Source organism: Carcharhinus amblyrhynchos, chromosome 26, assembly GCF_965287045.1.
Source record: "Carcharhinus amblyrhynchos chromosome 26, sCarAmb.v2.hapA, whole genome shotgun sequence".
Taxonomy (NCBI): domain Eukaryota; kingdom Metazoa; phylum Chordata; class Chondrichthyes; order Carcharhiniformes; family Carcharhinidae; genus Carcharhinus; species Carcharhinus amblyrhynchos.
Window position 1 is genome coordinate 17428877 of NC_137349.1, and position 16751 is coordinate 17445627.

At 39.7% G+C, this 16751-nt stretch overlaps 1 protein-coding gene across 1 annotated transcript in view; it reads left to right on the plus strand.

The window, feature by feature from the left end:
* Nucleotides 1–16751, plus strand: part of LOC145358475 (protein strawberry notch homolog 2-like) — a 146442-nt gene that overhangs the window by 22578 nt on the left and 107113 nt on the right. Inside the window, exon 3 of the mRNA XM_080212557.1 lies at nt 16292–16380. Coding sequence (XP_080068683.1) covers nt 16292–16380 — 89 coding nt within the window. The remainder of the gene's footprint in view (nt 1–16291; nt 16381–16751) is intronic.

Here is a 16751-nt window from a genome sequence, read left to right on the forward strand (position 1 = left end):
TGTAGATTCCATGCTTTGATCTTTCACTACCTAATGTGGGAAAATAACGCCGAGTCTCATACCTGGAGAAAATATCCACTTTTAAAACAAAATCAACAATCTTTCAAATTTATATGTCAACTTTTTGGGATGACGTGATCCTTTACCATTTCATTCAAATTTAATAATTTACCTAAGCATCTGCCATCTTGTTCTTTCAACAGTTGGAAACGATTCAAATTTCTTAAGGGCATTTTATAAGGCCGAAAATGATGTGAAAATGTTCAGTGTTTGATAATAACCAGGCAGTTGCGCAGTTAATATTTACCCAGCCAAATCTCTGCTATTTCCAACATCCAGATGTATCATTGATTTCATCAACATTCCTGCCATTCACAGGATTATAGAGTTGTTGCGGCGCAGAAAGAGGCCATTTGGTCCATCATGTCTGGACCCACTCTCCACATGAGCATCGTGACTTAGTGCCGTTCCCATCTTTCCCCCGCACATCCCTGCAAATTGTTTTCATTTCAAGTAATCATCTAATGCCCTTTTGAATGCCTTTTATTGAACCTGTCTCCTCCACGCTTCCATATTCCAGACCTGAATCACTCGTGTGAAAAAGCTTATTCTCACATCATCTTTGCTTCTTTTGCAAATCACTTTTAATCTGTGCTCTCTCATTTTTGGTACTTTTACGAGTGGGAACAGCTTCTCCCTGTCTACTCTCTCCAGCCCCTTGTGATTTTTAACATTTCTATCAAATCTCCTGTCAGCCACCTTCTCTCCAAGGAGAACAGTAACATTGGAGGTGATTCCTCATTTAGGTTTTTGATAAGTTGGGAGTGCACCTTTTAGCCCCACAAAGGAAAGTTTTAAATTTGTTTAGCAAAGACTTCTTCTGTCTTTAAGACCTGCTTCTCCCTAATGGGAAAGAAACCTTTGGGGAATCCCACCCTCCATGATCCGGCTCTAGCTAAGCCTTCAGTGTGACACAAAAGTAAAGCCAAAAGTTGGACCCTGATTTGCAAAAGTCTATGAACCTCCTTCCTGCTTTACCCTGCAAAATCCTGACATTGAAAATAACTGGGATTTGACCAGGTAAATGCTGCTGTTATCGACTGTCCACCTGCCTGGTTATTAAGTAGGTAGAGTTAAATGCATTCTCACAGTTTATGGCTTTTAATGGTCTTTGTTTCTGTGACTGTGGTAGGATGTATATTGGTTGAGCTTCACATGTAGAAGGCAACTGGAACGGGGTTACTAGGAGCTAATCTGTGAAATTTGATCTTGAGGTAGCAGTAAACTGTAAAACAACTAAGTGTGTGGCAAATCTGCCACATCATCCATCAGCACCATTGTTAGAAACCTACTGCCAGCGCTTGTGAAATGTAAAAGGGGAAAATGAGCAGTGCAATTACTTGACCCTTTGCACAAAGCTGCCTTGATTTAGGCCATGTAGTTGAACCAGCTCCCTGTTGGATCTCATCACTAGTAATATATTTTTATTTTTGAATATCACTCTTAGCAGAGCGCACTGGAACTCTTCCTGTCAGTAGGGTAGAACCACAAGCAAATCTTCCTAATCAGTTGAACATTTTTTTTACGTTTTTAAGGTCCGAGCGATTGCCACAATGTTTGAATGAATATTCCAGCAGTTAGTGATAGGAGAGGCTATTTAAGAAATGGTACAGGAACAAGGCTATATACCTGCTATCCTTGGCCTGAATTAAAATACAGGGCATATTAATGGATTTAGTAGTTTAGTATCATGAGGTGGGGGATAGATCTTAGGGTGGCCAAGCCTTGGCTTTATGTCAGTAATATCAGTCATATAATTTCCCAATAATTGGCTGGCTAAGGAGAATTATTTAAGCATTATTTACACAATGGAATAACATTAGAAGAAGTGTGAAACATTACATTGCTCGCAAAAATTGGCCAACTGGGCTGAATTGTACATACTGAGCTTTGTTCTGTTTAAGTAGAATGATTGAATAAACTGGGATGTTGTTAATTTATTTTATTTATGTACTTATTGGGTCCAGGGCATGCATATATTCTGGACATGTCACCTGTAATATATCACTCCAAAAGAAAGGATTAAAAGTGCAAAGTTGAGGAAGGAACCGGCATTGAACATTTGGGGCTATGCAAATAAAAAAACTCCATTTTTAATATACTTTGCTGGGTTGCAGTAGTAAATGATCATCGAGCTTCCTGTAATGCAACTGAGCAACAGGAGGCAGTTATACTGTTGTCTATAAATAAGAAAATGGCTTTGAACTTCTCCATCAGCAGCTCCCCTCAACCCCCTAAATCTCAATCATTTTAGCCTCTAATGAGAAAGCTTTCACAAAAGGGAAATACAATTTCAACCAAAAATAGCTTGATGACTTCCATTCTTCATCATTTCAAAGGACAAAACAAAATCAGCCAAAATATGTCTAAACGTTTTAAAAAGGAACTTAATCTAATTTGTTCAGCAAAAAACTAGAAGTGCTACTGATGAAGATTATTCTGCCACAATGTAATATAGCACTTATCAGCAGCATTTCCAGGAATCCGGATTTGGCAGCTTCAATATCATTCTTTAGAAGGTGTTGTTGCTGTTATGCAATGTTGTTTCAAAGGAGCTGAAACTAGCTACCACAGTGACCTTCAATAATTTCTTGCTCTCTTATTTGCGTAATTCATAATGATCATTTGAAAAGGCATGCCAATTCTTAACCTCTCAGGCTTTATATTGCAACTGTAGCAGACCACCAAATCACTTTGGGTTAGGCATATTTACACATCCACCCTGATATCTGTAACTTGCATGGATTGGCATCTGAGACTTCCTGCTTGCGTTCACGTGTATGATTATCTTTTCTCACCTTGGCATTTCACTTCAAATCTAATATTTTGTCAGCATTCCTTCAATTTATCCAGTTACATGACTCTGCATTTACACTGAGAAAGATCTAACAGTTGCTTCAAACGCTAACAACGGTTAGTTGCCTTTTTAACTATATGGAATAGTTTGCTGTGACTTCATGTTATCTATTACAGGCCAGTGCTTGTAAGTACAGAATCTGCTATCTGTGCTCTCTCTTTCTAGCTGCACTGGCACAATCTGTGGCAGCCTTTTGGCTCTAGCTATTTAAACAGAATTCTTACAGCTACTTTTAGATAGGTCATCTAATGCATTATTTTTCACATGTCCTCATGCAGATGAGCCCTTAAGATAAATTTCACCAAAATATTAGTTTCTGGATACAAAAGCTGCATCCTCTAATGCTATATTTATATATTGCCAAGCTTGTTGAAGAAAAATGAAAATCGTAAGATGTGAAAATCCTTGCCACAGCACGTGTATACATTAATGCAGTTTATTGCCTCTCATTTCCCTTCAATATTATCACTGCAACCCCAACTTTAACCTAACCTACCCAACGAGAATTTGGTGAGTTTGGGCAGACATTTGATTTCATCCCAGTTTCAACTACATTGTTGTTAGAACCATGGAAAAGTTACAGCACTGAAGGCCATTCGGTCCATCTTGTCCATGCCAGCCTGAGGACACCCAGGTGGCCTTTTCTAATCCCACCTTCCTGCGTCTGGCCTATAACCCTCTAGCTTACGTGACTTAAGGGGCAAATCCAAGTAGGAGGTTAGGATTTCTGCCTCCACCACCAAATCAAGCAATGAATTAATAGATCTTAAATGTCAGGCAGGTGTACTCACGGGATAAATTGTGTTCATAAATCAGATTTTTGGGTATATTTAGCTTATTTGTACTGATGGCAAAAGCCACATTTAGGCTACAGTTTTATAACACGTTAACCATCTAAAGCTGGTTCTTACTCTACCACCAACAAGATGTTTTTGAAAGTGTTTCTCTTGTCAGAGACTGCTGAACTCTGGTAAATCTTTAAACAATCTTTTTAAGTTTCATTCATCACAATAGTGATATATTGGGGATAATTTTAACCTAACTCACCACTGGAAAACTGACAAGATCAGATTTGCCTGATTTTACATTCCATTAGTCAAATTGGGAGGTGTGTAAAGTGGCTGCTGATCTAATCATATCACTTTTGCACCAAGTGGGTTAAGTTAATGTATATTAGAAGTGTAATAGCAATTTTAGGTTAGGTTTAAGTTTCTTCTTATTAAAGCATCATTAGATAGATTTTTTAATGTCTGATGACAAAAAAAATTCTCTTCTAAAATTGCTTTAAAATTTCTTAGTTTATTTTGTTTTTACCTCTATTCTGGTTGCTTAAGACCATCAATTGTGCGCACACCTCATGACCAAGCAGTTGTGTTGGAGATTAAATTAAATTGTAGATACTGGAATCTGAAACATAAACAAAAAAATGCGGAAAATCTCAGCAGGTTGATAGCATCAGTGGCGAGAGAATGGAGCTAATGTTTGGAGTCTGGATGATCCTTCGTTAGCGAACACACCCAGAATGGAGTTGGAGACCTGCTTTCATGAATACTCAAAGAAGCGGGAAGGGGAAAATTGATGAAGGAGCAGTGCTCCAGAAGCTTGTGATTTCAAATAAACCTGTTGGATTTTAACCTGATATTGTGAGACTCCTTACTGAGCCTTTTGTTTGACTACCTTACCCCTGTGTCTCAGCCTATTAACTGTGCTGCTTTCTTCCCTACCTTTCTCAAAAAAGTTTACTCTGAGGTAACTTTGCTTTTCCTTGACTCCCCCAACCCATTACTGTCATATATTTTCACTGAATCAAGTTGTACACTTAGCTAAACAGAACTTATTCTAGCTTCTGATTTATAGTTAATAAATCTTGCATTTATTTGTCAAAATGTCTCAAAAGCACTTCAAACAAAGGATTATTACTGGAATTCGCCAGTTATATAAGTAAATGGGGCAACAATCCTTGGCAGTAATTACCCACAAAAATCTGTGCTGGCCCATCTTCTTTTACTTGCCAGTCATGACTGCATAAAATCATAGACTATATTCCAGAAGGAAGCTATTTGATCCATCAAGTCTGTGCCAACTTTTACAAAGAACATTTGCATTAGTCCCGTTCTCCTGTTCTTTCTTCATGCCTGTGAAATTATTCTCCAAGTGCGTATGCAATCCCCTTTTTGATGGCTGCTGTTGAATCTGTATCCATCTCCCTATTAGGCAATGCATTCCTAGTCCTTACCACTAGTTGTGCAATAAAGGTTTTTTCCCTCATGGATTGATTCTGTTGCCAGTGACCTTTAAATCTGTGTCATATGGCTATCAACCCTTCAGCTTTAATAAGAAGAAAACAATTTCTCTTTATTTACTCCAGCTAAACCCTTTGTGATTGTGAAGAGCTCTATGCTAAGGTGATTTTGAACACCTCTACCAGATGTCTTCTTCGACTCTGGCCTTTTTGGCTTTAGCATAACTGCACAAGTTTTCTTAAAAAGACTTTTCAAACTATTCATAAATTGAAAAAAGCATCTCCCTACCCTTAATGCACTATTACATGTTATTGTGAGTTGAGGCAGTTTCATTGGCATAAGAGAGAAATCTTTTCTGAAGACTCTCTTAATAAAAATGTACGCAGTGTTAACACTCTGGTGTAAATGAAGTAGTGTATGACAGAATGAAGTCTCATTCATGTGGCCATGTCTAGGATAGATTGAAGACCAACTCTATAATTGATTTTACAGTGATGAAGATAAATACATAGAGCAACAATGCGAAGGAGGTTGATTTTGAGAGCAAGCAATTTAAAATTGAAATTGAGCTTTAAATTCATCCTTGGCAAATGTTTGCCCTGCTGTCACGCAGATACAAGACAAAGAACAAAACAAAAGAACAATACAGCACAGGAATAGGCCCATTGGCCCTCCAAGCCTGCACCGATCATGTGTTCTAACTAGACCAGCCGTTTGTATCCCTCTACTCCCAGTCTGCTTGTGGCATCAAGATGAGTCTTAAATGATCCTAGTGTTTCTACTTCAACCACCTTGCTTGGTACTGCATTCCAAGCCCCCCCGCCACCCTCTGTGTAAAATATGTCCCCCACTTACCTGTATTGAACCTTGCTCCCCTTACCTTGAACTTGTGATCCCTCGTGTTTGTCATTTCCGACCTGAGGAATAGCTTCCAACTGTTCACCCTATCTGTGCCCTTCATAATTTTATAAACTTCTATTAGGTCGCCTCTCAACCTCCGACTTTCCAGGGAGAACAACCCTAGTTTACTCAATCTCACCTCATAGCTAAGACCTTCCATAATCAGCAACATCCTGGTAAACCTTTTCTGCACTCTCTCCAAAGCATCCATGTCCTTCTGGTAATGTGGCGACCAGAATTGGACGCAGTATTCCAAATGTGGCCTAACCAACGTTCTATACAACTGCAATGTCATACGCCAACTTTTATACTCTGCCCCATCCAATAAAGGCAAGCATGCCGTATGCCCTCTTCACCACTCTTTCCACCTGTGTTGCCATCTTTAAGGATGTATGGACTTGCACACCCAGATTCCTCTGTGTGTCTATACTCTTATTGTATAGCTCCCCCCTGCATTAGATCTACCAAAATGCATCTCTTCGCATTTATCTGGATTAAATTCCATCTGCCATTTCTCCACCCAATTTCCCAGCCTATCTATATCCTGCTGTATTCTCTGACAATGTTCATCACTATCCGCAACTCCAGCAATCTTTGTGTTGTCTGCAAACTTACTAATCAGACCAGCTACATTATCTTCCAAATCATTTATTTATTAAGACCTTGTATGGTTAGAAGCTTTGTACCAAATAATTTTGGCAGAGCTATTGTTTTGGTATTTCTTAGTACTGAAACCCTGGTGTTTTATTGAATTCCCTCTTTAGGTATGGGAATCCGTTCATGTGTGGACAATGTAGACAATGAGACACTCATTTCAGTATTTTAGTTTATTCTCAGCAGTACCCAAATGATTTAACATTAAGACGGTAAACATTGACATGGTTTTTCTTTTGGAATGGGAGACAACAATGCTGGTTTTAAGCCCTCCAAGAACCATGCCCTAAGAGGGCATTGGCAACCATGGATTTCCATTGATTGGTCCGTGATTCTAAGAACATAAAGAAATAGGAACTGGAGTAGGCCATCTAGCCCTTCGAGCCTGCCCTGCCATTCAATAAGATCATGGCTGATCTGAAGTGGATCAGTTCCACTTTCCCGCTTTCTCCCCATAACTCTTAATTCTCTTGTCTGTCAGAAATTTATCTACCCGTGAGTTAAATGTATTCAACGAGGTAGCCTCCACCACTTCAATGGGCAGAGAATTCCAGAGATTCACCACCCTTTGAGTGAGGAAGTTCCTCCTCAGCTCTGTTCTAAACTGCCCCCCCCCCCCCCCAACCCCCTTATTTTGAGGCTGTGCCCTCTAGTTCTATTTTCCTTTCTAGGCGGAAAGAATCACTACCTCTACCCTATCTAGCCCCTTCATTATCTTGTAAGTCTCTGTAAGATCCCCCCTCAGCCTTCTAAACTCTAACGAGTACAGGTCCAGTCTATTCAATCTCTCCTCATAAGCTAACCCCCTCATCTCTGGTATCAGCCTGGTGGACCTTCTCTGTACTCCCTCCAAGGCCATTATATCCTTTTGCAAATAAGGGGACCAAAACTGCACACAGTACTCCAGTTGCGGCCTCACCAGTACAGTTGCAGCAAGACCTCCCTGCTTTTATATTCTATCCCTCTCGCTATAAAGGCCAACATCTATTTGACTTCTTGATCACCTGCTGCACCTGCAGACTGAGTTTTTGTGATTCGTGCACAAGGACCCCCAGGCCCCTCTGCACAGTAGCATGCTGCAGCTTTTCACCCTTTAAATAATAGTCCCTCCTACTATTATTTCTACCAAAGCAGATAATCTCACATTTGCTAATGTTATACTCCATCTGCCAGGCCCTCGCCCACTCACTCACCCGATCCAGATCTCTCTGCAGACTTTCCGCGCCCTCCACGCAATTCGCTTTTCCACTCACCTTCGTGTCATCAGCAAATTTTGTTACCCTACACTCAGCCCCCTCCTCCAGATCGTCTGTGTAAATGGTAAACAGTTGAGGCCCCAGCACTGATCCCTGCGACACTCCACTAGTCACCAACTGCCAACCAGCAAAGCATCCCTTGATTCCAGCTCCCTGCTTCCTGTTAGATAACCAATCCTCAATCCACGCTAACATTTTACCCCCAACTCCGTGTACCCTAACCTTCTGCAACAACCTTTTGTGAGGCACCTTATCGAACGCCTTCTGGAAATGCTTGGATTATGCTTGACAGAGCTCTGCAGTAGTTTGCTGTTGCCTGCTGCAGCATGACTGACCAAGAAACTCTCCCACTCTTACCACCTGCCATCAGACATACTGAAAGGGTTTACAGGCTCGTTATCCTGCTTGGCCATAATATGCATGCACACCAGAAATGGAACTTGAGCCTCTGACCCAGTGGTGCCACTGTGCCACAGGACCGCTCTAGTTTCATGCAAATTGATAAAATCACTGTTATGGTGAATAGTTGCTGAGCAGGAGCCTGGTGCAAGTTGGAAATAAAAAAAATGTTGCCAATGGAAGGCAGGTCTACCAATATGTGAAAGAATGCAGCTGTGTTGGGGAGGTGGTTAGCAGGTGAGGCTATCAGTATTAGGTAGTCAGAAGGAAATCAAATTGGATGAAGTTTCTTTGGAATATTCTAAGAGATTGAGAATGTGGAACTTGTTATCACAGAATGGTTGAAGCAAATAGCATAGATGCATTTAAGGAAGCTAGACAAGGATATGAAGAAGAGAACAGAGGGTTAAAATGGTAGGTTTAGATGAGGAAGAACAAGAGGAGGCTGAAGTGGAAAATAGAAACAAGCATGGACTGGTCAGGTGGAATGGCCTGTTTCTGTGCTACATATCCCAATTCAATTAGTGTTTCAGATATAGACACTCCCTGTTCATAGATAAGATTATTGCCATGTAAAGATAACTCATTGTTTTACATATGAATTAGGAACAGGAAGGGATTATGTCAAGGGACTATTCTCTGAACTCATAATTTATACAGTTCTAATAATTGAAATCATTTGATTTGGGTTCCTACCGTATGCTTGTGAACATTCTGGCCTGAAGTTACAAAATCTGTTCAGTGGAATTTCAGCATTGGTTTTTCCTATTTGGTGAAAGATTGGCAGTAACGCAGTGTGAAGAGTTGTTTATGCCATTTCTCAGGAATACCATTGAAGTTCTAGCAGGAGATGGGAGAACCCTGCAAACATTGTACCCCATTATATTTGTGTCATCATTGTGCAATGAAGGATTATATGAGCTTTGTGGCGCAGCAGCCGCAATGATACATTATTTCATGAAGCAATGACTAGCAGGAATATGAATACAGTCCTGCCTTTGTTTTTTTTATACAATGTAAACTGAGGTGTACATCATCTTGTGTGAATTGAGCTTTGCTATGCCAATGTTATATGGTTGCCAGATTTTACCATTCAATGCCTTTGCAACACATGAGAGGACTGTTATATTTTCATGTAAAGTGGCACAGGTGTGTTTGTGCTCTTTTATCATCTTTGGAAGCTGCACTGCCACCTTCCTCCTCCCCCCTCCCCACTCCCCACAACAAAAAAAGAAAGAATAGGTATCTCCTTCCTTGCAGTTATATAATGTTCAACATTTGGATCATTTTGACCCACTGCTTCATTGCTATTATTCTATAGACCAGTAATTTTTAGATTTTGGCACAAATCTAAACCTCATTGAGTGAGACAGTGAAGATGAATTTGTGGGGGAAAAAAAGTCACGCGACTGTAGTGTGGCACAAATACTGAAACGAGTATATCACAAACTTGCGTACTGCTGGTTTGTGATGTTCAATCCTTTAATTTTATAAGATAAATTATGGATTGACTTTAATATTTTATATCTTCCCTTGATGCTTAACACTATATAGCTATTGCTCCTTAACTTACTGTTCTAAATGGATAATGAGAATGTAGCTGGGTTTTCTTATTGCTATCATTCTTCCTCTTTTCACATATTCACGAGATAACCTTTTGTATTTATGTGTCATTTTCATGTGGAAAAACAAAGTTCAGTGTGTGAGAAAAGTTGGCTGTCAGTCTGGAATCATGGCTGGAATTTTATCACTCTGCCCGCCACAGGAATCGATACAAGTGAAGGGTGGAAGGTGGAAAGCTCCTCGGGGGAGATTTTATGGTTTTGGGGTGAGCAAGGCCGTAAAATCCTACCCACTGAATCCCTGCAGTACAAAAGGAGGTGATTTGGCCCATTGAATTTTCACCATACTCCCCCACCCCGCCCCCCAAATAATCCTGCATTTTTCACCATGGCTAACCCACCTAGCCTACAATATGAATAATGTAAGCTTTGACTCAGGAGCGATATGCTTCTGGGGTGGGAAGTTGTGGGTTCAAACCGTGACCAGAAAACAAAATGCAGGAAGATGCACCAGTACTGTGCTGAAGGATTGCTGAGTTATCAGAGCTGCAGTCTTTTAAATGAGACACAAATTCTCGTTCCTTGTTTTCCCTTTTTGATAAACATAAAAGATTTTCATGGTACTATTTAAAGAGGAACCAATGGCGTTTCACTTTTGATCAGCATTCACCCCTCAGCCAAATTCACCAGAGTAAACCCAGGTTATCTGTTCATTTGTCTCATTGCTATTTGTAGGATCTTTCTGTGCATTAAAGAGGCTGCACATCGCAAGATATGCTGCTTAGGTGCATTCGCCAAGCTAAATTCTCCCTTTGTGTACCTGATCAGGTGCTGGAGTGTGGCGACTATGGAATTTTCACATTAACTTCATTGCAGTGTTAATGTAAGCATACTTGTAACACTAATAAATAAACTTTAAGCTCCATTTGTTTATATTGTAAGTGACTAAATTTCAAACATGTTTTATAAGCTGTGAAGTGCTTTGAGATGTCTTGAGGATGTGAAAAATGCTACAAAAAAAAGCAGACTTTTCTCTGCAATAACTAACCTGTTAATGTACTCTGTGGTTAGAGATGTCATAACTAAATCTATTCAATAAAATGATAATCTAATATATTTTTTGATTTCTAAGTATCCAACTGAACCTTCAAACTGTTGATAAATGCAACAGAACAATAAATAGACTTTTGAGACTTCAGATATGTTTTTCACACACCAGATAATCTATTTATAATGTTTTTTGGGTACACCTGCCAGTTTGGAATGCTTACAACAATATTTTTTACAAGCCTTTATTTTTTTCAAATGTACATTCCGTTCTTAATTTTATAGTTCGAAAACAAAAACTGTGTGTGATAGGCTTATTGTTTGACTACCTTTTGCACAAATCCTGCCTTTGTGAAGTATATATTAATAAAATAATCTTGGAACTATGCAGCAATTAGATTATGTTTCTTATCATTTCTATGGAGTAAGTCAACAATTGGGCAGAAAGCAGTTAGTGTGCATTTCATAATTCTTGGCATTGAGTTATGATGTGCTTGGTACCCCAAAAAGCAAAACGCAATGCAAAGTAATCTCTGACCTCATTAGCATCACTGTCAGCAAAGAGTGGTTTCCTGCTAATCAAGTAGTTTTTCTATAAATATGTTATCAATAGACTCATTCTCATGAGGATGGAAAGAAAGACATTAAAGTTAGAACTTACTGAATGACTAAAGATATAGAGTTTGGAATAAGCCAAAAAAAAGGCCTAACATACTAGGAAAGCGGAAACATCTAGCGAGAACCCAGTTTGTACAGAGTTAAAGTTGGGCCTAATATCTAGGACAAGATTAAGAAGCATTTAGAAAGTATGGATTATTGAATAAATGTCAAGCACAAATTTCTTCAAGTCAAATCATGTTTGATTTCTTGATCCTTTGCTATGAAATAACAGAGGTGGCTAATGAGGGAAGAGCAGTTGAATGGATATTCAAAAGGCATTTGACAAAGTACCACGCAATAGGCTCGTTAGCAAACTTCAATCCCATGGGATTGAAGGGTTAGCCATAGCATGGAGAGACACACAATAGGGTAACTGTGGCAGGGTGGTGAATAGGCAAGTCAAAGTACAGGGAATAAAGCATCTGGAGTCCTTGGCTTTATTAATAGAAGCATAAAGTATTAAAGCAAGAAAGCTATGCTAAATATTTTTTATAAAACACTGGCTAGGCCTCAGCTGGAATTGTGTTAAATTCTGGGCCCCACATTTTAGGTAGGATGTCAAGGACTTGAGGAGAACGCAGATGGGTTTTACTAAAATGGCACCAGAGATGATAGACTTCAGTGAAGTGGAGAAGTTGGGATGTTCCCTTTTTTAGCAGAGAAGGTTAAGAGGAGATTTCATAGAGGTGTTCAAAATCATGATAGAATAAATAAGGCGAAACTGTTTCCATTAGCAGAGAGGTCAGTCACCAGAGGCCACAGAGCTGAAGTGATTGGCTATGGAATTAATGATAACATGTGGAAACATTTTTTTAATACAATAAGTTGTTGTATTCTGGAATGCATTGTCTGAAAGTGTGGTGGAAGCAGATTCAAACGTAACTTCCAAAAAAGAATTGAATAAATACTTGAAAAAAATTACTGAGCAACAGGGAGAGAGTAGGACAATGGACAAATCAGATAGTTTTATCAAAGAATCAGCGCAGACATAATGGGCTGAATTGTCTCTTTCTGTGCTGTATTGTCCAGTGATGATATGAACCCTAGAAAAAAAAAATTTGCTGGTCTGATTTTGAGAGGATTTGTGCCATCTTCATCTAGAGTGGTTTCAGCATCACTTTTGCAGTATAACATAGTGTAGAGAAAAGTACAAAGGTAAGTTAGAGCTATAGGCTGGAATTTTCCCATTCTGCCTGCCACAGGAATCAGAGTGGGCAAGGGACAAACAATGGAATGGTGTGTTGACCTTGGGCGGGAATTTACAATTTTGGGATGAACAAGACTATAAAATCCCTCCCATAGTCATATGAAAGTGACATCCCAAAATTACAGCTGTGCCATAATTCTAAGATAATTCCTAACCAGGTTTAAAATCGTTCCAGTATGACATTTCAACCTGTGGCTTTTGTCATTATAATCAACCTGTTTGCAGTGCAGTCTTATCTTCTAAACTAAAGAAAAATCTTTCAACGAAATCATTTTAATCAGAGATGTGATATCTGTTAGTTCTCTTCTACTAATTTAGTCGTCATTTTTAAAAATTCAATTGATCTTTGAAGCGTGGCAAGATGAAGATTCCTTGTGTCATGTGCTCTTTCATTGTCAGCTTAAGATGCACTTGAACATCTTTTCCATTATATATGTTAGGCGACATTGTTTTGTCATTTCTTTATCAAGCCTGTATACTAACTCGCATCAAGTCTGGCCTATTCATCACACCTGTGCTCCTGACCTCCATTGGTTTCCAGTCATTCATGCCTTAAATTTAAAATTGTCATTCTTTGTCAATCTCCCCCTGGATTTGCACTGCCCTATCTCTAACATCATCCATATCCTGATGTTTAGGCCCAATTTCTGGAATTATCTCCCGAAAGTTGTACAAGGAACACAAAATTAGCACATGGTACAACTTCAGTATTAATTATTTGATCATTTACTTTCATTACGAACTGGTTAGGGACCATGAACATTTAAAATGCAACACAAATACCTGCTTTAACCAACAGAAATACACCTCAAGATTTCACTTATAAACCCAATGTAAAATAAGTACTATTAACTTAATAGCATGGTTCATAACTACGTCCATTGAGGTTTATTTCCTGCTTCCCTAAGTGGGGGCTACTCATAAGTCTGCCATAGTCTTCTGGAGAATCCTCTCCATTTCAGCTATTCTGAGGTAAAAGTTTAATTCCTCAACTTTTTACTGTGAATGTCCCAGTCCCTAAATTCAGCTATTTGCTTTTGCAGTAAGACAGTGAGGTCCACTGTAGATTCTCCCACTAGTTTTGAATCTGCAAGCTTCAGTTACCTCAAGATTCAAACCGAGATTAAGCCTCATCTGCCTTCTGCACGGTGAGTGATGAAGTTGCTGTTTTACCTTGTTTACAGTGCAGGTCTAGCTAACTTGCCAACTTTGCTCAGTGAACTACATGCTGCACGCAGCAGTTCCAATTGCAACTAAAAACTGTCAGCAAACACCCAGATAAATTGAAACTGGAGAACCTTCTTAAGTCCTGCCCATCTCCATGGTGACATAGCCTGCGTACCTTTAAGTTAACTATCCCTCATTGACAGCTTTCTTTTGACTGGAGCAAGAACATGAGTTTTACAACTTTTCAGGGTTATTTGATGCTTTTAAACTAATTTAGCTTTACCCCCCATTTCTCTGGACTGCCGTTACTACAAGCTTTGTAGAAATTATTTCTCTAACTATTTGTGCAAAACATCATAAGTAGTGAGCACTGGACACAAAATTGTGTGCTCAACATCATGTCTCCAGTTCATGGGCAGCCAAATTTCCTGACTGATGATGTGGGTTAAAAAATACTGCAATATTGTCTGTATGGTATTTAAATACAATATTAAATCGTGGGACAGAAAATTATCAGGTTTGAGGTAGGTTCTAGTCGGAATGTGCCTCACCTATAAAAACTAGGCACAAGTTGTAGGAAGCTCACTTGTTGAAACAGGTCTCTTAAAACAAGGATTGGTTGTCATCATCTATTTGCTAAATTTTGTAAAATCTGCAATTTTGTTTTGCAGATATTTTGCAGAATCCTATTGTTGTCGATGAGGACCTCTACACCATTAATCAGTTTGAGGCAGGGTGCGGGGTGTCCGAAGATGACTTATCAGGACAATTCGGGCATGGAATGTCCTGGCACACATTGGGCAGACTTGTGTAGGCACTGTAGTTGTTGCACTGGTGACTCTGGACTTGCGCAGCTTGTGCTTAAGTTGTACTTCAGCATTGCACCTTGCTTCGTAAACTTGACAGCCTTTGTGGATGAAGCAGCGCCAGGTAGGGCGGCTTTGTGCCAGCGTTACCCAGGTGGTCGTGTCTATGTAAGCGACATCAGGGAGGCCTTGAGTGTGTCTTTGTAACGTTTCTTCTGCCTTCCTTGTGAGCGTCTTCCAGCAGAGTGTTCCCCAAAAAGGAGCTGCTTGGGTGTGTGCTTGTCTGGCATATGGATGACATGACCTGCCCATCAGGTCTGTGCTCTCATCAGCAGTGAGTGGACTGATGATAGACTTGCTCTAGAGAGAACTTCAATGTCTGGTATTTTGTCTTGCCATCTGATGCATAATATTCTGCGAAGACAAGTCATGTGAAGTTGATTGAGCTGTTTTGCATGCCTTCAATACACAGTCCACATTTCACAGGCAAACAGGAGGCTGGTGAATACCACAGTGCTGTAGACCTTCAGTTTTATTGCTGGGCTGATTCCGCGATGTTGCCATACAGTGGAGCAAGTCTACTGAAAGCAGAACTTGCCTTTGCTATTACGCAGTTAACTTCTGTATCATTAGTCACTGCTCAGGAGAGGGTGCTGCCAAGATAAGTGAACTGGTCCACTGCCTGTAGTTTCTGTCCTTTGATTGCAATTATGGGTTCTGTGTATGATGCATGAGGAGCAGGCTAGTGCATGACTTTGGTCTTTTGGTGAGTCCAAAGTTGTCACAAGCCATGGAAGATTTGTCCATACTGACCTCTGGCTCTGAGCCATGTGCCAGCATCCTCTTAGTTAATCTATGAAGACACATTTATTTTGTTATATTCCATTTCTACAATCTCACCTTTTTGGGCTTAATCCAATATTCATTTGATTATATGGAGTTGAGGGGGTTGAGCTATGAGGAGAGGCTGAATAAACTAGGCTTGTACTCGTTAGAGTTTAGAAGGATGAGGGGAGATCTCATTGAGACGTATAAGATGATGAATGGGATGGATAGGATAGAGGTGGAAAGACTCTTCCCGCTCAAAAAAGACAGTAGGACTAGGGGGCACAGCCTCAAGATAAAGGGGGGGCGGTTCAGAACGGAGTTGAGGAGGAACTTCTTCACTCAGAGGGTGGTGAATCTCTGGAATTCTCTGCCCGTTGAAGTGGTGGAGGCTGCCTCGCTAAATATTTTTAAGAAGCGGGTTGATGGGTTTTTGATAAGAGAGGGGATTAAGGGTTATGGGGAGAGGGCGGGAAAGTGGAACTGAGCCACGACAGATCAGCCATGATCTTATTGAATGGCGGGGCAGGCTCGAAGGGCCAGATGGCCTACTCCTGCTCCTATTTCTTATGTTCTTATGTTCTTATTTGTATAACTTATCATAAATGCTTTTCTAGTAATTGTTTCCATTCTTTATTTTTCTTTCAGAATCAGATGCTGCATCCTAATGATAGATGGAACCATTTTTCATATCCCTATTCAACATTTCCTGCCACAGTACCCCTACCTGATACCCGGTAATTATCCAATCATTTGTTCATCAGTGAAGCATTATATTTGTTTGCATGCTTGGATTGTTTCTAAGTGTATAAGGGATCATAAAAACTAATTTTGCATGCATGAAGTGAATTTTCTACTGAGACAATTTGATGCTGCTGAACTGTTAGGGAAATTGTCCATGAAATGGTAAAATTAAACCACTCTGGAAGTTGCATTTTCTAAGAAGTTTGCATTATTTAGACCTTATAGGAGTAATAGAAATATGGGTTTGTTTGCAATATTGCCTTTTCTGTAAAATCCGACTTTTATGTTGAAAATCAATGTTTTTACATTTGCCCTTAATCCATAAGGCAAAATTTTCAAGACTCCTCACCAATGCCTTGTAGGC